The sequence below is a fragment of the Delphinapterus leucas genome, chromosome 5, assembly GCF_059928025.1.
Source record: "Delphinapterus leucas isolate spDelLeu-1000000601 "Yukka" chromosome 5, BTC_Dleu_Yukka2, whole genome shotgun sequence".
NCBI lineage: Eukaryota > Metazoa > Chordata > Mammalia > Artiodactyla > Monodontidae > Delphinapterus > Delphinapterus leucas.
In genome coordinates, this window is record NC_143133.1 from 119,921,404 (window position 1) to 119,946,167 (window position 24,764).

At 41.1% G+C, this 24,764-nt stretch overlaps 2 protein-coding genes across 2 annotated transcripts; one reads left to right on the top strand and one right to left on the bottom strand.

Annotated features, from left to right (window-relative positions):
- LOC149749233 (uncharacterized) lies at positions 1 to 23,318 on the bottom strand. The gene is made up of 3 exons (XM_089911324.1): positions 16,114 to 23,318; positions 9,626 to 9,780; positions 1 to 5,557 (listed from the first exon to the last, which is right to left on the bottom strand). The coding sequence occupies exon 1, from the start codon at positions 21,466 to 21,468 to the stop codon at positions 20,992 to 20,994; it is 477 nt and encodes a 158-aa protein (XP_089767450.1). The 5' UTR covers positions 21,469 to 23,318; the 3' UTR covers positions 1 to 5,557; positions 9,626 to 9,780; positions 16,114 to 20,991.
- Positions 6,387 to 19,357, top strand: ADH5 (alcohol dehydrogenase 5 (class III), chi polypeptide). Its single transcript, XM_022582409.3, has 9 exons — positions 6,387 to 6,491; positions 9,357 to 9,458; positions 11,098 to 11,239; positions 12,123 to 12,210; positions 14,776 to 14,995; positions 15,146 to 15,406; positions 16,133 to 16,268; positions 18,790 to 18,928; positions 19,064 to 19,357. Exons 1-9 carry the CDS (start codon positions 6,480 to 6,482, stop codon positions 19,086 to 19,088), a joined length of 1,125 nt encoding a protein of 374 aa, XP_022438117.1. The 5' UTR covers positions 6,387 to 6,479; the 3' UTR covers positions 19,089 to 19,357.
- Positions 23,319 to 24,764: the final 1,446 nt, after the last annotated feature.

Here is a 24,764-nt window from a genome sequence, read left to right on the forward strand (position 1 = left end):
TTATCAATTATTCCTTTTATGGATCATGCGTTTGGTATTGTATTTTAAGAGTCATCACCATACCAAAGGTCATCTAGATTTTCTCCTATGTTATCTTCTAGGAGTTTTATAATTTTGCATTTTACATTCAGGTCTATGATCCATTATGACTTAATTTTTGTGAGGTCTGTGTCTAGATTCATTTTTCTGCATGTGAATGTCCGGTTGTTACAGTACCATTTTTTTTTTTTTTTTTTTTGCAGTACGCAGGCCTCTCACTATTGTGGCCTCTCCCGTTGCGGAGCACAGGTTCCAGCCATGCAGGCTCAGCGGCCATGGCGCGGCATGTGGGATCTTCCTGGATCAGGGCACGAACCCGTGTCCCCTGCATCAGCAGGCGGACTCTCAACCACTGCGCCACCAGGGAAGCCCTACAGTACCATTTTTGAAAATACTGTATTTTCTCCATTGTATTTTCTTTGCTATGTTGTCAAAGATCATTGACTTTATTTATGTGGGTCTATGTCTGGGCTCTCTATTGTTTCACTGATGTGTCTATTCTTTTGCCAATACCACACTGTCTTGATTATTATAGCTTTATAGTTAAGTCTTGAGGTTGGGGGGTGGCAGTCCTCCAACTTTCCTCTTTTCCTTCAATATTGAGTTGACTAATCTGGGTCTTTTGCCTCTCCGTACAAACTTTAGAGTCAGTTTGTCAATAACCACAAAAATATCGTGCTGGGATTTTGATTGGAATTGGGTTGAATCTACAGATCAAGAGGGAGAGAAATGACATCTTGACAATATCAAGTCTTCCTAACCAGGGACTTCCCTGGCAGTCCAGTGGTTAAGACTCCGTGCTCCCAACGCAGGGAGCCTGGGTTCAATCCCTGGTTAGGGAACTAGATCCCGCACACCACAACAAAGATCCCGTGTGAAGCTACTAAAGACCCGGCACATCCAAATAAATAAATAAGTCTTCCTATCCATGATCTGGACTATCTCTCCATTTATTTTGTTCTTGTTTGGTTTCTTTCATCAGTTTTACAGTTTTTCTTCATAGATCTGGTACATATTTTGTTAAATTTATATCTAAGTATTTCATTTTTCCCATGCTAATGTAAATTGTATTGTTTTTAATTTCAAGTTCCACTTGTTCATTGCTGGTAAGGAAAAGCAACTGACTTTTGTATACCACCTTGTATCCTTCAACCTTGCTATAGTCGCTTATTAGTTCCACAAGTTTTTTGTGGATTCTTAGACAGTCATGTCATCTGTGAACAAAGACAGCTTTATTTCTTCCTTGCCAATCAGTATATCTTTTATTTTCTGTTCTTGTCTTATTGTGTTAGCTAGGACTTCCAGTATGATACTGAGAGGGAGTGGTGAGGGGGGATAGCCTTGCCTTGTGCCTGATTTTAGTAGGAAAGCTTCTAAATACTTTCTTATCATTAAGTACATTGTTAGCTGTAGATTTGTTGTAGATGTTCTTTATCAAGTTGAGAACTTTCCCCCCTATTCCTAGTTTCCTTAGAGTTGTCATCATGAAGGGGTGTCGGATTTTGTCAAATGTTTTTTCTGCATCTATTAATATGATTGTGTGATTTTTCTTCTTTAGCCTGTTAATGAAATGAATTACATTAGTTGATTCTCAAATGTTGAAACAGGCTGCATACCTGAGATAAATCCCTTGGTTGTGCCATATAACTCTTTTTATTAATTACTGGATTCAATCTGATAATATTTTGCTGAGAATTTTTACATTTTTACCCCTTTATCATTATGTAATGCCTCTCTTTATACCTCATAATATTTCTTGCTTTGAATCTGCTGTCTGAAATTAATACAGCTACTCTAGCTTTCTTTGGAGTAGTGTTAGCATGTTATATCTTTCTCCATCTTTTTACTTTTAACCTATATGTGTCTTTATATTTAAAGTTGGTTTTTTGCATATAAAATATATTTGGGACTTGTTTTTTGATTCATACTGACAGTCTCTATCTTTTAATTGGTGCATCTAGACTATTGACATTTAAAGTGATTACTGATATAGGTGGATTACTATCTATCATATTTGTTATTGTTTCCTATTCGTTGTCCTTCTTCTTTGTTGCCGTTTTTGTCTTCTCCTTTTTTACCTTCTCTGGTGTTAATGCAGTATATTACATGATTCCATGTTTCCTTCTTTCTCAGCATATCAGCTATACTTCTTTATTTATTTACATCTTTATTGGAGGATAATTGCTTTACAATGGTGTGTTAGTTTCTGCTTTATAACAAAGTGAATCAGTTATACATATACATATGTTCCCATATACTTTTTAAAAAAAATTTAGGGGGCTTCCCTGGTGGCGCAGTGGTTGAGAGTCCACCTGCCGATGCAGGGGACACGGGTTCGTGCCCCGGTCCGGGAAGATCCCACATGCCGTGGAACGGCTAGGCCCGTGAGCCATGGCCGCTGAGCCTGACGTCCGGAGCCTGTGCTCCGCAACGTGAGAGGCCACAACAGTGAGAGGCCCGCATACCGAAAAAAAAAAAAATTTAGTGGTTGCCCTAGAGTTTGCAATACATATTTACAGCTAATCCAAGTTCACCTTCAAATAGCACTATATGGATTCTTTGGTAGTACTAATACTTTACAATAACAAAATAATCCTAATTCCGCCCTCTAATCCCTTGTATCATTGCTGTCATCCACTTCAATTATACATAACTATAATCATCAAATGTTCTTGCTGTTATTACTTTTTTTAATGAGAAGATGGAATTGGAGCTAGGTTATTTTCAACTATTTATTTATTCGGCTGCGTTGGGTCTTAGTTGCGGCATGCAGGATCTTGCATTGTAGCACGCAGGCTCTTCATTGCGGTGAACGGGCTTCTTTCTAGTTGTGGCGCATGGGCTCCAGAGTGTGGGGGCTCAGTAGCTGCAGCGCACAGGCTCTCCAGTTGTGGCATGTGGGCTCAGTAGTTGAGGCTCACAGGCTCTCTAGTTGTGGCACACGGGCTTAGCTGCCCTGCAGCATGTGGGATCTTAGTTCCCTGTCCAGGGATCGAACCCGTGTCCCCTGCATTGGAAGGCAGATTCTTAACCACTGGACCTCCAGGGAAGTCCCACTATTATTATTTGAACAAACTGTTATCTGTTAAATCAATAAAGAAAAATAAAAGTTTTTATTCTACCTTCACTTATTCATTCCCTATTGCCCTTCCTTTCTCTATTTGGATCTGAGTTTCTGACCTGACTCACTTTCCTTCTCTCTGAAGAACTTCTTTTAACACTTCTTGTAAGACAGGTCTTCTGGCAACAAATTTCCTCAATGGTTCTCTGTCTAAGAAAGTCTTTATCTCTCCTTCACTTTTAAAGGATAAAGTCACAGGACACAGAATTCTAGATTGGAAGGTTTTTTCCCTCAACACTTATATACTTCACTTCACTATGTTTTTGCATAGGTGATTTCTGAGGAGAAATTGGTTGTAATTCTTATCTTTGCTCCTCTTTTGGTAAGGTGCTTTTTTCCCTCTGGCTTCTTTCAAGATTTTTTCATCTTTGATTTTCTGTCATTTGAATATGGTATGCCTAGGTGTAGTTTTTTCGTTTGTTTATTTATTTATTTTTTTTTTTGGCATTAGCCTCCTTGGTGATCTCTGGGCTTCTTTAATCTGTGGTTCAGTGTCTGACATTAACTTGAGGAAATTCTCAATCATTATTGCTCTAAATATTGCTCCTGTTTCTTTCTCTTCCTTCTTCTGGCATTCTCATTATGTATATGTTATGCCTTTTGTAGTTATCCCATAGCTCCTAGATATTCTTTTCCATTTATTTCAGTTTTTTTTTCTGTTTGCTTTTCAGTTTAGTAAGTTTCTACCGACATATCTTCAACCTCATAGATCTTTTCCTCAGCTATGTACAATCTACAAATAAACCCACTGGCACTTCCCTGGTGGCTCAGTGGTTAAGAATCCGCCTGCCAATGTACGGGACATGGGTTCGATCCCTCGTCTGGGAAGATGCCACATGCTGCGGAACAACTAAGCCCTTGCACCACAACTACTGAGCCTGCACTCTAGAGCCCACGAGCCACAACTACTGAGCCCGCGTGCCACAACTGCTGAAGACTGTGTGCCTAGAGCCCGTGATCCGCAAGAGAAGCCACTGCAATGAGAAGCCCATGCACTGGAATGAAGAGTAGCCCCCGCTTGCCGCAACTAGGGAAAAGCCTGTGTGCAGCAACAAAGACTCAATGCAGCCAAAATAAATAAATAAATAATATATATATTTTTTTTAACAAAGAGCTTCCCTGGTGGCGCAGTGGTTGAGAGTCCGCCTGCCGATGCAGGGGACACGGGTTCATGCCCCAGTCTGGGAAGATCCCACATGCCGCGGAGTGGCTGGGCCCGTGAGCCATGGCCGCTGAGCCTGCGCGTCCAGAGTCTGTGCTCCACAACAGGAGAGGCCACAACAGTGAGAGGCCCGCATACCGCAAAAAAAAAAAAAAAAAAAGCCCACCAAAGGCATTCTTCATTTCCATTTCAGTGATTTTAATTTCTAGCATTTCTTTTTGTTTCTTTCTTAGAATTTCCATCTTTCTGCTTACATTATCCATCTGTTCTTACATATTGTCTATTTTTTCCATTAGCACCCTCAGCATATTAATCATAGTTATTTTAAATTCCTGATAATGTCAACATCACTGCAATATCAAAGTCTGGTTCTAATGCTTGCTCTGTCTCTTCAAACTGTGTTTTTTGCCTTTTAGTATGCCTTGTTATTTTTTGTTGAAAGGCACATATGATATACTTATTGGGTAAAAAGGTGGTAAATAGGCCTTTAGTCATGTAATGGTAAGGTGTAGGAGAAGGGGAAGGTTTCTGTAGTCTGATGATTAGATCTGGGTCCTTCAGTGATACACACAAAGACAGAAAAAAGAGTACCTTTAAGGAAAAAGGATGACAGGATGAGTCTGGGACAAGTTGAGTCTGAGATAATTGTGAGATATCCTAATGGAGGCAGAGGTCTAGAAGGCAGTTGTGTGCCCAAGTCTGGAGTTTACTGGGAGCCATCCTGATTCATAATCTAGAAGTGGTCCTTATATAAATAGAAGTTAAAAGCCATGGTGTAGATGAGTGGGTGGAGTGAAAGGAAAGGCTTCGGACAAACTTTTTGGGAGCACTGACCCTTAAGGTATATACTGAGGGAAAGGAGCCATTAAAAAGCCATTAAAAAGACTGAGCAGCAAGGAAGAAGAGTGGTCTGTTCAGTAGAGCCATTTTAATAAAATTCAGCATCCATAACAGAGTTTAAGAGTAAACTGGCAAATACTTCATCCTCCCTCTCTACACTCTGGTCCACTCTTAAAACACATCAAATGCATCCATGTTTCAGAGATTTTTCCCTGCCCCCTTCTCCTCCTTGCAAAGTTCTCTCCCCATGTCCTATCGACCACCATCAGAAATCCTACTCACCCTTCAGCAGCAGCTGGCATAGGAGCCTGGTGTAAAGTGAAGGATGTTGCCCACCATCCAATTCTGCAAGGATTGAGTCACTGGCCACTGCAGTCGCTGACCTACAGTGCATCCTGAAAGGAATTCAGGGTGAAGATCAGGAAAGTGGCACTCCGTGCTCTGGGAAAACAGGCCCTTAGATAGTGAGAAATATTTCAAGAGAAACTTTTTTATGAACCTGGATTCTCACACCTTCCCATGCACGAAAATCATTCACTTAAGATACCTGTTCCTCGGGACTAGCAATAACCTTCTAGGAGATAACACGCTGGATTACATGGACCTCCCTCCTCCAAATCACATATCTATTGGCCTCCCAAGACAACTCTTCTGAGCTATCTGAGAGGCTGTCTCCCACGCCACAGTCCCCAGCAGGACACTGAATAAACTCACTGGTCGTCCCTTGCGCGTTTTTTTTCAAGTTGACCCTGGGAAGTTTCCTGAAGGCGCCTCCGTTTGGGGCGTGCCCTTTATTCTTCTTCACACAGCTCAGCTGACGGAGACTCCCTCGAACAGCTGCATCTTACTCGCCTTGCGCCCTCAAGACGTGCCCACAAAGTGTGTAGAAGGAGCACAAAGACGAGGCAGTCCTCTCATGGCTTCTCACATGCTTACAGAGAATTTAATTCCTGGCTCCTCACTTTCCACAACTCTCCTTTGTAAGCTTTATCGACGCTACAGTCACACGGGGAAACCCTTTCCTGACAGATATAGTGAAGGGTGCCTGTCGCGTGGCTCACGAAGCTGCCGCCACCAACCAGCCTCCTTGACACCCCTCCAGCTCCCCGCGGGACCACCTGGGCCTCCGCTGGCACGTTGGGCGGGCCGCACCCCAGGCCCCGCCCCTCACGGCCCGGCCCCCGCAAACCCCGCCTCCACGCTCTCCCCGGCGTAGGCGGGACCGCGCCGGACGCACGACCCACCCACATCCTCGATCTTTCGTTGCGGTGGGGACCTTCCCAAGTCCTCGCTTCGCGCTGACCGGAATCCGAGAAGATGGCGAGCCAGGTATTGTCAGCTGCTACTCTGGCTGAGTCCAGAAAAGGAAGCGAGGGAGGGAAACCATGGAGCAGAACCGGGCCCCTGGCCGGGGGGACCGGGGGGTGGGGGGGGAGTCAGGAGGTGAGGGGGAGACGCGCGGGGCCTGGCCCTGAGACAGCCTCCGGCTGCCGGAACTGAAACGGGGCTTCGGGCGAGCGGTTCAGCAAGAAGGGAGGGAGGAAGCTTTGTTTCGGCTCCGTTCGTGGGAGGGTTTTTGTTGCTTTCTGGGACAGCCGAAGCGGGGTGGAGGTGGGGAGAACCGGAGAGTGGAGGTGAGGGGGGAGTCGGTCTCTAGCCTGGTGTCCTGGGGGTGGCTTAGGGGCCGCCACGCCTAGCGTACACACAAATAAGTAACTTGCCCGGGGCCATACTTTTCGGTGGCAAAGCTGCAGCCAGAGCCCGTGCTCCTAACCCCTACGTTGCCTGTTTTTCACGACAGTAGTTCATAATCGAGCTATTACTGTGCCACCAAGGAATTTTTTTTTTTTTTCGGTACGCGGGCCTCTCACTGCTGTGCAGGCCCAGCGGCCATGGCTCACGGGCCCAGCCGCTCCACGGCACACAGGATCCTCCCGGACCGGGGCACGAACCCGCGCCCCCCGCATCGGCAGGCGGACCCTCAACCACTGCGCCACCAGGGAAGCCCCAGGAATGTATTTTTGGAAGGCTCCTAAGGGCCCTTTCGGTAACGTTTTGGAGCACTTGGGCACCAGAGCTTTATACATATCCTCCTTTAATCCTCACATAACAGCTATGCAAGGTAGTAGCCCATTTTACAGACCAAAAACTTGAGGCTTAGTGGTTTGTCGTGCTTAGTGATAACACTAAACATAGTGAGCCGGGGTTCCGAACCCTGTGCAACAGACTATTATTGCAAGTTCCTGATATGCACATTAGACAGTAAACAAAGGCAGAAATATATGAGTAATATGATTAATCCGTCTAAAGTTGCTGATTGTTTTAATGCTTTGCAAACAGATTTTCTAAAAAGATTTGGACTTGAATAGAAATGGTAAATTCTAAACGATCTTTCAGATTTAACAAGTTGGCAGGTTTTTTTCCTTATTACCAAGTGTCTTCAGCAGAGAATGTGAAAAATTATAATTCCTGTGATAGTTCAGATGTTGAAGTAGAGCAATTGCGTGTGGATTTAGTGTGGGGCTTTGTTTTGTTTAGAATTGACAGGAAAAGGTTAAACTTTCACATATGCTTTAGGAGGGTGGAGAAGGGACTTAAATAAAGCTTAGATTATGGATGATTTATTCTTGTTGCTTCAGATCTCTAGAATATGTGACTTCATTGTTAGTATTCTGAATTTTACCTTTGGAGTTTTGTTTTGAAATTTATGGTACATTGAGGTGAAAAAAGATTCTAATGCAATGTATGAATTTTTTTTACCAGATTGATTGATCAGATTTAATATCTACATTTTAATTTTTAAAGTGATCATTTCCAGCCTCGCCAATTAACACAAGCCACTCATCCTTCTACATAGTTCAGTTCTTTTCCTCTACTCTTTGTTCTCTTGCTACTAATAACTACCACCTTATTTCTGCAAAGCTACACTGTATCAAGGACTGTATAAGGGGCTTCATATTCACCATTCACAGTCACTCTATATGTAGATATTTTATCTTTATGTAACTAACTCTTCCTCATCTTTCCGCATCCCAGTTAAAAGTGACGCTTTCCCAAACCCACCAACCAAAGTTACACTCTTTCTCCACATTTTGCATTCTGTAGCACTTTGTGCCTATCCCTTTAAATCACACTTTTTGTAATCGTTAGCTTTCGAGTCTGTCTCCTGTAAACCCAGTGCAATCTTTATTCTGTGAACATGTTTCATAAGCATTATGTGAACGAGTCAAAACCTTCCTTATTACACTTCATTCTCTGGTAAAGGAGGAGTGTACTGACTAGATTCTGAAGTGGCACTATACTATAGAAATACAGTATGAGTCACATATATAATTTTAAGTTTTCTATTAGCCACATTAAAACGGTATTAAATTGGATTAAAACTTAACCCAATGTAGTCAAAATACTATCGCAACATGTAATCAATATTTTTTTAATATTATTGAAATATTTTAATTTTTTTATACTAACTCTTCAAAATCTGGGTATATTTCCTACTTACAGCTTATCTCAGTTCAGACTGGCCATTTTTCAAGCACTCAAAAGCCACACGTGGCAAGTGGCTACTGTGTTGGATAGCACAGTTGAAAGGGATAGATGTAGGGTTTTTTTAATTCCCCCATTCTGATACTTTTCCTTACGCTCCTTCCCACCGTGCAGTTTTGCACTAAACCAGTGTTACTTAAACCAGCCTGAGCAAAAGAATTTCGTAGGGCACATCTTAAGCATTCAGATTCCTTGGACCCTGTACCAGACTACTGAATCAGATTTTCTTGGAACCTGAATTGTTAACCAGCTCCTGTTTATGCATTGTAGAGGGTCATTAAATATTTGATGAGTGAAACTTTATTTTTTTTATGGGGTGGGGGGCATGCGGTTTGCAGGGATCTTAGTTTCCCCGGAACAGGAATTGAAAGTGGGCCCCAGCTGTGAAAGCGCCGAGTCCTAACCACGGGACTACCAGGGAATTCCTGAATTAAACTTCATGTGGTCATCTCGATTAAATCTTTTTAATGAATATCATTTATATGAAGTATAAACACGTGCCAGACAGTTCTCCATATCACTTAGAGTTATATGTGAATTTGTGATGTACTTTCTAAGATTAGCATTCACCAGCATCTAAATTAACTAATAAGTAGTTTGTTACTAGTTCAGGAGGATAAACATCTTGCTCTGTTTTCCCCATTTCAGGTTATCAAATGTAAGGCTGCGGTTGCCTGGGAGGCTAGAAAGCCTCTCTCCATAGAGGAGATAGAGGTGGCACCCCCAAAGGCTCATGAAGTTCGAATTAAGGTAACGAAACATCCAAGGCACTGGGGAAAAAAGGCTTACAATTAGGTCTCTGGATAGATGAGTCCTCTGAGGTCTGCAGAGGAGAAATCCCAAAGGACAGTGTCAAGGAGAAGGTATTGAAAGTCATCCAACCTTGGAATCACAGCCTCTTATTTTATCCCTCTCACCTTTGCAGCAGTCTTCTCCCATCTTTTTAGCTTCGGTGTTGTGCTGAGCAGCCTTCTGCATGGATCATTGGATTACTGCAATTTATCTTCTGTAGTCTGGGTTTCAGGTGGATTGGTAGGATGCTCCCCTTTCTGCTGATCCCATAAGTTAAAATCTATGGTGACACATTAGAAACAAAAGAAGAAAGAAATGGTCTTTGGATTGTTAGAAGAAACTTCAAATAAGATTTAGGAAGAGGTTCCTAATTGATTAGACCAACAAGCAAGTGAAGTAAGCTTGCTAAGAGAGCTTTAAAATGTACTGACCCTTGGAGACAAGGCCAGGGTTCAGGGGATTCACTATTGCAGTGCTTCTCAACCTCTGCTGTGGCAGGGAAGTTGAAGTTACCCCTAGAGAGAGTCATACTGCACAAGGCAGGCAGCTGGATATTCTGGCATTCTCCTCTGTACTTGTTTTCATATAAAATCAGTGCTTTAAAGTACTGAACATTGAATAAAACTAACCTCTAGAAAAAATAAGCATTTTTTGCTGTGAATTGGAGTATACTTCCCCCATCCCACCTCCAATTCTCAGGTTCCCAGGGGTCACACTGAACAGGTCGAGAAGCCAGAGCCAAATAACTTTCAGATCCTTTTAACCCAGGCCCAGGGATCTGAAATCTTAGACTAGTGTGTATGTTTTTCTTTAAGTTCAGAAATCAGCCTGGTTGTGATTTTGCTACTAGAAAAGAAAATGTTGGTCCCGGATGTACTAAAATGAGCCGTATCGGGCACACTGAGTTCAGCAGTCTTCCTTGGGAAACGGCTAACAAACAGCCAAGAATGTTACATTGTAATTGGATATATTTGTGAGAAGCATAGAAGCATAAATACAGACACCCCCAAGACTTTTCCTTTCTGTGCTTTTGGTAGTTTGGAGAAGTGAGAGATGCTTGAAGGCTAGAGAAATCGGGATAAAGGGCTTATTTAAGTAGAAATTGTGTGTGGCTGCTAAAAGGGGAGTTGGTTCCAGTAAAACCTCTGAGTTTTGGCCCAGACCAAGCAGGCTGACGTATTTCAGAAATAGCCAATACCTTTTTAGAAATCGCATTCCCCAGCAGTTAGGAGGAGGCCAGCAGTGAGATGGGTTCCACCTGCTTTTGCACACAGGGGATGTTCCTCTCCACACCTGCAGACGGCACAGTGCCCAAAACATCACCTTGTTTACCTTCTCTTGCTAACATGCACCGAAAAGGAGAATAGATGTACCATGTTTCATTGCCTATAAATGCACCGTTACGTTTAAGTACCACTAAGAAAATGCTGCCAGTTCTAATTAAGATGCCATAGAGTATAAGCATATGCTGATTTTAGAGAGGTTAAAATATGAAAGAATTGTATCTTCTAATCAATAAAATGTTATTAAAAGTGCCTCCACCTATGCCTCACTGAATCGCATGCACACACATGTAGACACTTTAATACCCTGTTAGATTATTGCCACTGCAGTTTGCCACACTGACGCCTATACCCTGAGTGGGGCTGATCCTGAAGGGAGTTTTCCAGTGATCTTGGGACATGAAGGTGCTGGAATTGTGGAAAGTGTTGGTGAAGGAGTTACTAAGCTGAAGGCAGGTAAGGAGAGTATTTGAATCACTTATTTTACAATTTTGGCTTATTTCTATAGGGAAATTATGTTTCTGATAACTTATACATTGTTTATTTGTGAATAAGTTATTGCCTAAGTAAGTTGTCAAGATTGATTTTATACGCCTCATCTGAAAAGCACAAATATTTGAGAGTTTCTTTCTCTCTGATTATGCAGACTGCTATTTATCTGAAATGGTTTAAGTACATCTCCAAAGCAAATTTTGCCCAATTAAGCAAGAATTTTTGAAGATGCATTGAGCCAGTGTTTTGAAGCACATGACCTCCTTGTTCTCCACTTACTGTTTTAAAAGTTTCACTTAGACAAAAATTTGAAGCTTGTATTTTTTGCATAGTCAGGCAGTGTCTGAATGATGTCATGTAGGTAAAGTTCTAGGTCTTAAAGTTAACTTTGCAAAGCTGCATGGGTTGACAAGAATGGGAATTTGGGGGACTTCCCTGGTGGAGCAGTGGTTAAGAATCCACCTGCCAGTGCAAGGGACAAGGGTTCGAGCCCTGGTCCAGGAAGATCCCACATGCTCCAGAGCAGCTAAGCCCGTGTGCCACAACTACTGAGCCTGCACTCTAGAGCCCGCAAGCCACAACTACTGAAACCCGCGCGCCTAGAGCCCATGCTCCACGACAAGAAATGCCACCACAATGAGAAGCCCATGCACCGCAACGAAGAGTAGCCCCCGCTTACCGCAACTAGAGAAAGCCTGCACACAGCAACGAAGACCCAACGCAGCCAAAAATAAATAAATAATTTTTTTTTAATTAAAAAAAAAAATGGGAATTTGCAGGGGCTGGTGTATTCATTTAGAATCAGATGCTACCTATTCAGGATAATGTCCTTGCATTTGTTTTCCAGGTGATACTGTCATCCCACTTTACATCCCACAGTGTGGAGAGTGCAAATTTTGTCTAAATCCTAAAACGAACCTTTGCCAGAAGATAAGGTTAGTATCTTTTTATTTTATTCTTAAAACAAGAGGTAACACTAATCATGATAATATCATGATAATAAGTAATTATGTGGCAACTTATACAGGGCATTTTACATGAATTATTTCATTCCATCTTTAGGGCAACCTGTCATTATCGCTGCTATCACTATATTCATAGATGAGAAAATTTAGACCCAGAAATTAAGTGGTGTGCCCAGCATCATCAGCTGTTAAGAGGGACCTCACAAGTTGCTGAACCCGTTCTCTTTCCATAACACTAGGCTAAATTTGCCAAAATATGTAGTAAGGAGGGACATGCTTATGAAATTAAATGAAGTCATTTTTATGAGCCATTTTATTGTCCATGAAATCGAAGTAATAAAACTTAGCTCATAAGGTTTTGGGAAGACTACAAGAGAACATAACCTTTTGACACAGAAAAGGTGGTTATTTGATTGTAGCAAGGTAACACATTTAAAGAACTTCAAGGCATTTAAGATCTTGTGTCTGTTCGCCCCTTTTTTGTCTTTTTTATTGAAGTAGAACATACATATAATGAAGTAATTAAAGTATACAAATCTTAAGTGTACAGCTCCATGAATTTTTATACATATACACACCTAATAGTTATAACCATCACCCAGATCAAGATAGAGAACCCTTCCAGCAGCCCACAAAGTTCTTCATGTCCCATACAAGTCAACACCTGCCTCCCTCAAAGCTAACCACTATTTTGATATCTTTCACTGTAGGACTTCATATAAACAGAATTATGCAATATGTGCTCTTTTGTCTGGCTTCCTTCGAGATGTATCCAGGTTGCTCTGTGCATCAGTGATTTTCTTTTGTTTCTTTCACATTCCATTCCAGATAATCACTGTTAATCCATTCTCCTGTTCATGGACATTTACGTTGCCGCCAGCTTGGAGCTGTTGTGATTAGTGCCACTGTAAGCTTTCATATGTGTCTCTTGATGGACATATACACAACTTTCTCTTGGGTATTTCCCTAGTATTGAAATTGCTGAGTCATGGGATATACTCCCACCAGCAGTGTTTGGGAGATCTGTTTATTTTTGCATTTTTTTCTAATGCCATTGACAAAATTAGTTTCTATTTTTGGAAATAAGGTTCCATTTATTTTATCACGTAAATCCAGTTAAAAAGCTAGAACTGGGCTTCCCTGGTGGCGCAGTGGTTGAGAGCCTGCCTGCCGATGCAGGGGACACGGGTTCGTGCCCTGGTCTGGGAGGATCCCACATGCCGCGGAGCGGCTGGGCCCGTGAGCCATGGCTGCTGAGCCTGTGCGTCTGGAGCCTGTGCTCCACAACGGGAGAGGCCACAACAGTGAGAGGCCCGCGTACCGCAAAAAAAAAAAAAAAAAAAAAAGCTAGAACCGAAAAAAGAAAAAAACTAGTCATTTTGAAAGGGAATTCCAAACACGGTCTGAAAAAATTTTGACACGTCAGATATAATAATGGTAATAGGTTTTTTTTGTGGCTGTCTGTAACCTTTTAGAAGGGCAAGTCCTTTCAAAGCTTAAAATACATCCCATATCACCTTTTGTTCAAGAAACTCTTCTGGGACAGGAGCAATTTCTCACATTCAGAGCTAAACAAACTTAACTTGCTCTCATAAAGATACAAGTTATTTATGGTAGAGCTTTGTCACCTATTTGTTGTTTGTTTCTGATCATATTTTTGTTTTTCTCCCAAAGGAAATGTACTTATTCTTGAATCCAGAGGCAATCCATTTTTCTTCATCTATATATATTTATTTATTCACATGTATTCCAAAGGATTTGTCCAAGAATGTACATCAAATTGTAGTGTTTATTTTTGTTAAAATAACATATTAAGCGCTCTGTGCCAGGCACAGTGCTAGTGCTTTACATAACCTCATTTGATCTTTATAGCAACGTCTAAGAAAGATCGATTTCTCTGATTTTCTGGTGAGGAAACTAAGGCACAAAAGTTAATTCACTTGCCCAGGAGCACGTGGGATTTGAGCACAAGTGTGTCTGCCTTTAGGGCCCATGTTCCTGAGCAAGATGTTACATCACCTATTTAGAATATCAAAGATAATTTTTGTTACCATGTATCATATCAGTGGTGAGAGCTACACTTTTGAAATAGGCCTCCTGAAAGGTCTAAATCAGCCAGTGTGGACATCTTTCATCAGCTGATGTGGATAGTTGCTTGTAATCTTTGCTGTGTAGATGCTGGTTTTGGCTTTATGAAGTTATATTTGGTCACAGAGTTTTACGATGGAATTTTAAAATCATTTCATCTGAGCCATAAATTGTACCTGTTAAAATTATTTCAATACTCTGACAGTATAATCCAGAAGCATATTGAATGCTGGAAAAGATAGGTAAGATTATAATTCTTTTAGAAGTTTTCCTAATAAGGCATTGCTGAAAGGTGCTAAATTATTAATGAATATATTAGAAATTAGACTTCTGGTCTTAGCACACTCTTCTGTTTACTGGTCATTATTTTTAAAATGGATTTCTTTTTCCTGTGCATTTTAGGAAACTTGATTCTACCCTACCTTCTTCCTTTTTTATTTTCTTTAGAGTCACTCAAGGGAAAGGATTAATGCCAGATGGCACTAGCAGATTTACTTGTAAAGGAAAGACAATTTTACATTACATGGGAACCAGCACATTTTCTGAATACACAGTTGTGGCTGATATCTCTGTTGCTAAAATTGATCCTTTAGCCCCTTTGGATAAAGTCTGCCTTCTGGGTTGTGGCATTTCAACTGGTTATGGTGCTGCTGTGAACACTGCCAAGGTAGGTGGTGGCCTGGGTTTTAGCGCCCACCTTCTAATTTCATACAACAAAGCCTTGCTGGAATAGTGAAATTGGCCCAAACAGTAAGAAACCTAATGATTTCCTTGACTCTTGTGAAATGAGTACCTTATAGACTATCTTTACTATTAGGTGGAGCCTGGCTCTACTTGTGCCGTCTTTGGCCTGGGAGGAGTTGGATTGGCAGTTATCATGGGCTGTAAGGTGGCTGGTGCATCCCGGATCATTGGTGTGGACATCAATAAAGATAAATTCACAAGGGCTAAGGAGTTTGGGGCCTCTGAGTGTATTAACCCCCAGGACTTCAGTAAACCTATCCAGGAAGTGCTCATTGAGATGACTGATGGGGGAGTGGACTATTCCTTTGAGTGTATTGGTAACGTTAAAGTCATGGTGAGTATGCTTGGCTTCATTCCAAGTGGTGGGGGGGTGGGGGCTGCTTTTTTTAATGTAATTTCCTTAATTAAGGTCAAAAATTGTTTTGTTTTGTAAAGGAAAAGTCTTGAATTCCCTGATAAGAATTATTGGAAGGGAAAATGACTACATGAACTAGAAATTGGAAATGATACAAGGGAAAGATGAAGGGAAATGTTTCTTTGCCTTTCAGTGTACACATAAATCTCAGAGTATGTTTCATTAAATGAAAAGGCAAAATGATGCAGCTGTAGAGAACATGGGCTTTGGAATTAGATATATGTCCACTTACTAACTCAGTGACCTTGAGCAACTACTTAACTTCTTTAAACCTGTTTCCTTATGTGTAAAATGCAGACAGTAACCGTAGGTACCTGACACAAAGTAGACACTCAGCAGAAGTATAACTGTTACTTCTCTGCTGCCTTTATTAAGCCTTTAGAATTTTGAGCTAAGATTTACTTTTTAAAATAACAAATGAAAGCTTTTTATTCTTTCAATTTGTGTCAGTGTTGGGCCAAGTTCGTAAATTTTTTAAAATACCTGTTAAAATTGTTCAATAAAATTAAACTTACTAAATACTCACTTTGGACATTTTGTTGCCGTTTTTCTAATAAAGCTCTGTACCACCACCCTCTCCCCGGAAGCTTCTGGGGAAGCAGATATTCTCAGCACAGTGCACTGACCTCTGTGATTTGCCTGCAGAGAGCAGCGCTGGAGGCCTGCCACAAAGGCTGGGGCGTCAGCGTGGTGGTTGGAGTAGCTGCCTCAGGTGAAGAAGTTGCCACTCGTCCATTCCAGCTGGTAACAGGCCGCACGTGGAAAGGCACTGCCTTTGGAGGTAATTTGGTGGATGAGATGAGTACATTTTCTCTTTTGTTACTTCCATTGACAGAATTTTAATCCCAGTCAGCATTTACCCCTGGGACTGGGGAGGTGCTCAGCTTCTCCTGAAACACAAGGCTACTTCTTACACATTGAAAAAAATATTAATATTCTGTTAATGAAATAGTTGAGGGTAGGTCAGGAGTGAGAAGCTGGTTACAGGATAAGCAAACGACAGTATCAGCCACCCTGTGCCGTGTTGTAGACTAACATAGGTTATTGGCATTTTTTACTCATTTTTCCAGGGAGTGCAGTGATCCCTGGATGTGATCATACTTCCGTCTGAATAGTACTGATTTCAGCAGTAACCAATACTAAGTCTTAAACTGAAAATACTAGATTTGACAAAACCTTACAACAAAATTGAAAAGCTGCCAGACTGATCATTTTTCCCTTGTATGATCCTAAAAGTATGTGGTTGTTTGGGGTTGCCTAACTACCAGCAGAATGCTGAGAAAGTTTCCACCTTTTTCAAGGTTGCTCAGCTAGAGAAGAGAAAAGACATCAAAACATGTTTGTAGGGGCTTCCATGGTGGCACAGTGGTTGAGAATCTGCCTGCTAATGCAGGGGACATGGGTTCGAGCCCTGGTCTGGGAGGATCCCATATGCCGCGGAGCAACTAGGCCCATGAGCCACAACTACTGAGCCTGCACGTCTGGAGCCTGTGCTCCGCAACAAGAGAGGCCACGATAGTGAGAGGCCCACGCACCATGATGAAGAGTGGCACCCGCTTGCCACAACTAGAGAAAGCCCTCGCACAGAAGAAGACCCAACACAGCAAAAATTAATTAATTAACTCCTACCCCCAACATCTAAAAAAACACTATTAAAAAAAACAGCTGTTTATTTAAAAAAAAAAAACCATGTTTGTATATCCCAACTGTTGTGAATAAATGAAATCTAAAGTTTTTCATAGATTTTTAAAAAATATATTTATATCCTTACCATCCTCCTAAGGAAAGAGAATTACATAGCTTGAGGGTTTTTTTCCTCAAGAATTTGCATTTCTTTTTTTTTTAACATCTTTATTGGAGTATAATTGCTTTACAATGGTGTGTTAGTTTCTGCTGTATAACAAAGTAATCAGCTATGCATATACATATATCCCCATATCTCCTCCCTCTTTCGTCTCCCTCCCACCCTCCCTATCCCACCCCTCTAGGTGGTCACAAAGCACAGAGCTGATCTCCTGTGCTATGCGGCTGCTTCCACAAGCTATCTTTTTTACATTTGGTAGTGTATATATGTCCATGCCACTCTCTTACTTCGTCCGAGCTTACCCTTCCCCCTCCCCGTGTCCTCAAGTCCATTCTCTAATAGCTTGAGTTTTTAATGATCTGTGTTTAAGCAAAGTGTCCCCTACCTCATGCCAGCTTTTGTTTCAAGGCCAAAAGAAAAGATTAGGAAAGTATGAAAAATGAGGGGTTTGGTCAAAGTTTTCCTTCCTTATACTACAGAATTTGTCAAGGCAAATGTCAAGCTGACTAAACCCTCTTTTCCAAACCGCTACACGTATGCCGCACTTGAGTATTTTAGGACAGACTTTCAGAGCCATACGTGCAGCTCAGGGGCATCATCTCAGGGTCCATAGCTGTATTTGAAAGGGTGTTCTTAGTCCGGGAGACTGAGCCAGGGGGTTTGGTAGTCATCTCTCGCTGAAGCCTCATCCAAGCACATGCTTATTGGGAAATAAGCTGGAGCCTTGGGGCCCCATGGGTGTTGCTAAAATATGACTCACAAATGTAAACAGAAGTTTCAGTTTAGGGAATGGCAGTGGCTGTGGTTGTCTCAGTTACCAGGAGATTTAAAGGAGAAAAAAAAGCACTGCAGTTTGGAAGGAAAGGGTAACTGGTAAAGGACACAAGGGAGATTTGGGAAAGGCTCAAAAGAGGTTTGAAATGTGGTCCAAAGACTCCCTGGTTTAAAAGGTGGGAAGGCTTCTTTGTTGATTTACTGCTTCTTTCAACACAAGTGAGAAATTGAAGGATCTGATTTTGTTTAAAATCGTAACCTGTAACTAAAGATCACCTACTTTGCTTTTCAATTTCAGTTTTCTCTTCTGAGATGGTATCCTTATTGTTGAAATTAAAACCACAGAAATAGTCATGTATCACATCAGTTTTCTTCTTCCTTGAATTTCACGATTACAGAAATCTTTGCTGTTGTGGACTTAAATAAGCTTATTCTGAGACTTCTAGAGTTCTATCCTGTATGGTTTAAAAATCTCCATTAAGATTTAATGAGATTTTAGTAAACCTTAATACAGAAAAAGGCAAGTGCTCAAAAGGCATTTACTTTTTTCTTAATTAAAGATGTGCATTTCTTCTTCCTCTCTATGCTGATTTTGAAGTTTTTCATTCCTCTTTAGTTCGTGAAAAAATTCATTCTCTTAAATGTCTTTGTCACCCACTAAGTAATAAGCATACTGTAGAGATTTGTTGGAAAACTTAATGAATAGATGTATGATTTCTTTTAGGATGGAAGAGTGTAGAAAGCATCCCAAAGTTGGTGTCCGAATATATGTCCAAAAAAATAAAGATTGATGAATTTGTGACTCACAATTTGCCTTTTGACCAAATTAACGAAGCCTTTGAACTGATGCATGCAGGAAAGAGGTGAGCTTTCTCTTTAGCTGTTTAATGTAGAATGTAATGATTTGGGGCTTATGGAGGGAGAAGGGTAAAAAAAAAAGTTTTAGTGGTCTTCAAAGAAATCATTCAGAACCTGTTTATTGCTTTCTTCTCTTACAGCATCCGAACTGTTTTAAAGCTTTAAATTCAAAAGAGAAAAATTCTTCCATCCTTGTAACTAAGTCTTGTGGTCTGATTGGAGCAGCCAGACAAGCAGGAAGGAGCTCTTTCAAGTTCACAGCTTCTTAGACCTTCATTAACTGACTCTGGGGAATAATGTTTTCTGTATAAATTCATAAATGTCTAATCAAGGATAAGGCTAATACTGTCATAAGTCTGTTTTCTGGACTCTTCACATAAATAATTGCTGGCTCATTAAGGAATATTTTTAACATAATAAAAGGAATTTCTGCATATGTGTGGAAGTTGTCAGCTCTGTTGTATGTCAAATTCTTTGTCATCGTTGCTCTCCCCATTATCTTCATTCTTTAAAGGAAAGATGGAGGAAGAAGGGCGGTGGTGAGTATCTGAACCTTGTCTTCTACTGTCCTTGGTAACTTTCGCTTAACTTTTAAGGGTCTCAGGCCCATTTACTAAAGAACAGATTTCTCCAATCAGCAGTAGCACAGTTAATCAGAACCCAAATCTGCTTCTGTGAGATTATCTTCTTGTGGGCAAGTACCATGCATTGTTCAGACTTAGACTCCTAATTCCTAGTATGACATCTGGCCCACAAATTCATCATTGAAACTACCTTCTGAGCTTAAGTAGGTATATATGTGTTGTTGGTCACTCTGAACTATTTCAAGCATATGGAAAATATTTATATACTGAATACCCAAATTTCCAGTACTTATTTTGTCAAATCTTAACATCTTACTCTTCCAGGCCACTTTGCCTTTCCTCTCCTGCGGTATAGTCGACATCCAGAATTGGGTGTTTATCACTCCCATGCATATTGCCGTACTTTGACTACACATATTCGTAAAGCCTTTAGTCTTCAGTATTGTCATACATGTTTTAAACATGATACTGTCTCATTCTGCAGCTTTCATTTTTCACTCATTTTTTTTCACTCAATTTTGTGATTAATCCCTGTTGTAGGTGATGCTCCCATTCATTAATTTTAGTACTGTGCAGTAGTAGTCAATTATATGAACTACCATAATTTATCTGTCTCCAGTTGATGGCATATAGTTGTTGCCCAAATTGTTTCTGTATTGCTAACAACGCTGTGGTGGAACATCCTTGTACATTGTGCTCAGTGCGTTAGTTATGAAGGATGTGTACCATAGGATAAACACATTTTAAACCTTATTAGAAATTGTCAAATTGCTCTTAAATGTGGTTGGACATTTTTGCAAATCAGATGGGTGTGAAATGACTTTAATTTGCCTTTCCCTTAATGACTAAAGTCTTTTTTTTTTTGGCCGTGGCACACAGCATGGTGGGATCTTAGTTCCCTGACCAGGGGTGGAACCTGAGCCCCCTGCATTGGGAGTGCAGAGTCTTAACCACTGGACCGCCAGGGAAGTCCCAAGTCTTTCATTCTTTTGGCCATTTGTATTTCCTTTTTTGTGAGGCATCTGTTCACATCCTTTGCCCATTTTTCTGTTGGATTACTTCTCTTTTTCTGAGTAATTTTTAGGGGTTCTTTATTCTAGATGCCAATCCTTTGTAAGTTTTATATTAATATATTTTATATTTCTTAATTTTTATTTTAGTATAGTCAAATCTATCAGTCTTTTCCTGGTGCTGTTAAGTAACGTTTAGGTTTCTTTACCCTGAGCAGAATAAAGAAGCAAACGAAAATGATGCATAGTCTTACCATCCAGGTGATCCATTAACACAAAAATAAATACATGAAGGCAATACATCCAAGAGTTAGAACATTCAAATAGTAGAGAAAATTGCATAAGAAAAGCTACACTTCCCTCTCCCCCCCCAAAAATAGGTGACCACTATTCAGTTTATGTATCTTCCCAGAAGTTTCTATGAATATAATAGCATTTATACATATACTTTAACATGAAGGAATGCTATTAACACTATTCTGTGCTTCCCCCCGCCTCCCGGTCTCCATACCGTTTATTTCTCCGTCCCGGGAGGTGGGGTTGCTGGGGGCGGGGCGGGCAGAAAACCGCGTGCGGGCTGCGGGCCTGGGGCAGGGGACTCCGGAGCGCGACGTGCAGACGAAGGTGGAGCCGTTCCAGCCCACGTTGGCCGCGTTCGTGTCGTAGTAGTTGATGTAGATCCTGCCCGCGCTGACGCGCAGGCGTCACAGCAGCTTGCTGTCGGAACGGTTCTGCGCGCCGCCGATCTTGCCGATGCTGTGCAGGCTGCAGAGCGCGCACGGCTCGCTGGAGCCCCCGAAAGCCAGGAGCTGGTCCGGGACCACGTGCACCGCGATGTACAGCGCCGGCTTGCCCGTGGACTGCCTGCGCCAGCTGCTGGGTGAGATCGGAGAGGAGCCCGTCCGGCACAGAGGCGCGGGGCACGTTGGTGTTCACCAGGAATGTCGACATGACGGCGAGGGAAGGCGGGGACAGGGATACAGGAACCAACCGACTCTCGTGTGAACGGCGCCCCGCCTACTATGTGCCTTTTTCTTCTTTCTACCTCATAGCATAGTTTAGACTGTTTTTGTGTCAGGACATCAGATATGCCATGCATATACAAATCTTTTGGTTGGATTGAAACCATGTGCTTTTTCTTGTTTTAATTCTTTTGACTGATGTAGCTTAATTACTCCCAAAGTTTGTGTTTCTGAGAGAGCAATATTTAGTTGACTGAAAACTGGAAAAGTGGCAGTTATGGTCAGGACTTCTTTTTTGGATCTCTGGTGCATTTGAAGGACTAGGCAGTATGACCTAGCTTCTCTCATTTTACCTAGAGGGGTGGAGACCCAGTCGGGGCCCAGATGGCTCCAACCTATTGTTCTGGGTGAACTGGAAGAACAGAATAAAAATAGCTTCTACCCTAGCTGTAGGAAGTGTGCTTTAATCTGATTTGTTTTAGCTCAGCCTTCCAGGAACAAAGTATATTATTGCCTTAAGCGACTGCAGTAACAGAATGGGCATATAGGGTAATAATGGAGGAGAACTAATAATTTTTTTTGTTTTTTTTTTCCACCTTTATTTTTCTTCTCATACATGAGTTATACTTGAATGAGAATGGCAAACATTATGTTCTCCAATAATGAGAAAATAATTTTAAGATAGTAAAATAATGTAACTCCAATTCTTGTAGCTGGCCAATTAGGGAGTTTACTTTTCTGTCACAGTCATGTACATAGTCTTGAGCCAGCTAATTCAGTTTAACAAGTATGAGCATTTCCTGGCTGAAAGTACAGCTGTCTCTTTCAAAGAACCAGTATTAAGAATCAATTTTACAAGATCTTTAATATAAAGATTCTTGGAACATGGAACTATAGGTATAAAGTATTTCTTGTTAAGATACTTTTAATACATCCTCTTGGATGGCATCTAAGTTGTTATGTATATTGCGAAACCAAATATTTTTTGGAAGAACATACACAACATAGGGCTAAAAAACATTCACTATGTGCATGTCAGCAAATCTATCCTGGTCGTCCAAAATGAGGACTCTACCACCTTAGAAGTATTGTCGGGAATTTTTTGAAGTTATGTTTAAACTGCTTTCTTGGATAAAAGGTATATAATTTTAACACAAGTCGCTAACCTCTGCTGTATATTTCATGAAAGTTAGTAAAAAAAATTTTTAAGGATCCAAAATTTTACAATATTAGGATGTATCTTTTAACAGCTTTTTGTTTTTCATTGAAAATGCTGGTATACTTGGCATTTTTCAAATCTTTCCTGCTTTTCCATTTTCAGCATGTTGGGCTATTCTGCTTTCTATTTAACCCACCTAGTGATGTTTACTGTAGAAAGATAGTCCATATACAGGCTGACTTGGAATTCCACGTCTGACTTGGAATGAGTTCTTTACTACATGCACAGAGAACTAACATAAGGTAGAACCTGTGGAATGATGAGGTTATTGAGATGAGGGAAAAAACTGCATTATTTCCAAACTTTGTTACAGTGGAGCCAGTTAATGTGTGTACAGCTTAAACAAATACAGCTCCGAAAGATAATCACAATGCTACTTCCATTTATCCCATTTCAAAGCAAAATTAAATGTAGCTCATGATTCTCAAAATGTTTTGTTGATCTGGGAAACAGGGAACATATTTTTACATGCACAGATGCTTCAGAACATTTTCTGCATGGCTACCAATCTCCCAAGTAGGTTGATGATCAAAGTCCTAAAGTAACTGACAGTTCTTTGGGCCTAGAGATACTTTGTGACCCAGGAAAAACCAACTTTGCACTCAGCCAATTTTGTTTCAATTAACATGCAAGATCAGATTCTCTGTCAGCAAATACCCTGCAGAAAAAACAGACAGAAAACACATTTGGAAAACATTAAGTATATTTAAACAGTTACTTAGATAATAAGTACATAGAACTATACCAAGGAAATCATATCTTTAAAGAAACAACTAGGAAGTAAACCAGCACAGTGAACCGGTACGTACAAAGTCCTGCATTATACAAACTTCTTTTGGTGGAACTTTATAGGAACAGAGCAAGTGGGATGGGCTTTTAAGCAGATTGATTTTTATCAAACTGGACATCGTAACAATTCATTGAGAGGTAACATGTACATGCTCCCTTCAGGTAAGGAGTGCTAATCCACCACAGAACTACCCAGAGTTTAGACGTGGACTGAAATATTCCTGACTACCAAAAATATCTAGATATGTTAAACAAGATAAAACAGTGGAAATTTGCTTTAAAATACCTGTTGTTCTCTTTCTTAAATCTACATCTTAATATTAAATGTTCTTATCCTTGGCTATTTTGTTTTCTCAGAATCACCCAGGGCTCAGATTTACTGGTAAAGCTTGAAAAATTCTATTCTGAATTTTCTGTTGATGTCTGACCCAAGTACTGAAATAACGCAAATTCGCTTTATAGTCACATTATATATAGAATAAAACAGTTGCTAAGTTGTGGCGTCATTACACAAACAGGATACCTCCATAGAGAAATACGGTGATTTGTCCAAGCCATTCAGCTAGTTTAAAAAATCAGAGAACTGGGCTTCCCTGGTGGCGCAGTGGTTGGGAGTCCGCCTGCCGATGCAGGGGACACGGGTTCGTGCCCCGGTCCGGGAAGATCCCACATGCCGCGGAGCGGCTGGGCCTGTGAGCCATGGCCGCTGAGCCTGCGCGTCTGGAGCCTGTGCTCCGCAACGGGAGAGGCCACAACAGTGAGAGGCCCGCGTACCGCAAAAATCAGAGAACTCAGAGCCCTAGTGTCCTGATTGTTGATCTCGTGATCGTCTCATGACACCACAGTGCAAATGTGCCTGCAAGTTTGTCATGTGTTTGTTGTTGGGAGTTGAATGAGGAGGCTTGAGTAATAGTAAAAGGGCCAAGCACCCAGGAGATGGAAGCAATTATTCTACTCAAAGCTTCGCAATAGTAAAAAGGCTGGACATTCACAAGAAAAATTATTAAAATACTTTGAACTCCAACAAACATCAGTGGTAAGTGAAAATCTTTCCAGGAAGCCCTTCTTGAGTGCTCCGCATATTGACTTTGGGGCACATTTTAGTGAGATAAACCAGTGTTGACACGTTTGAATGTAATCACATAATTACCATATACAGACAGTTCTGTTGTTCCTCACCACAGTCCCCAAAATGAAAAGCAGCAGGTAACAGGTAGCCACGGCCACCTGACTCCTGGCTTTTTTTTTTGCAAAATAACCAAATGCAAACCACTGTT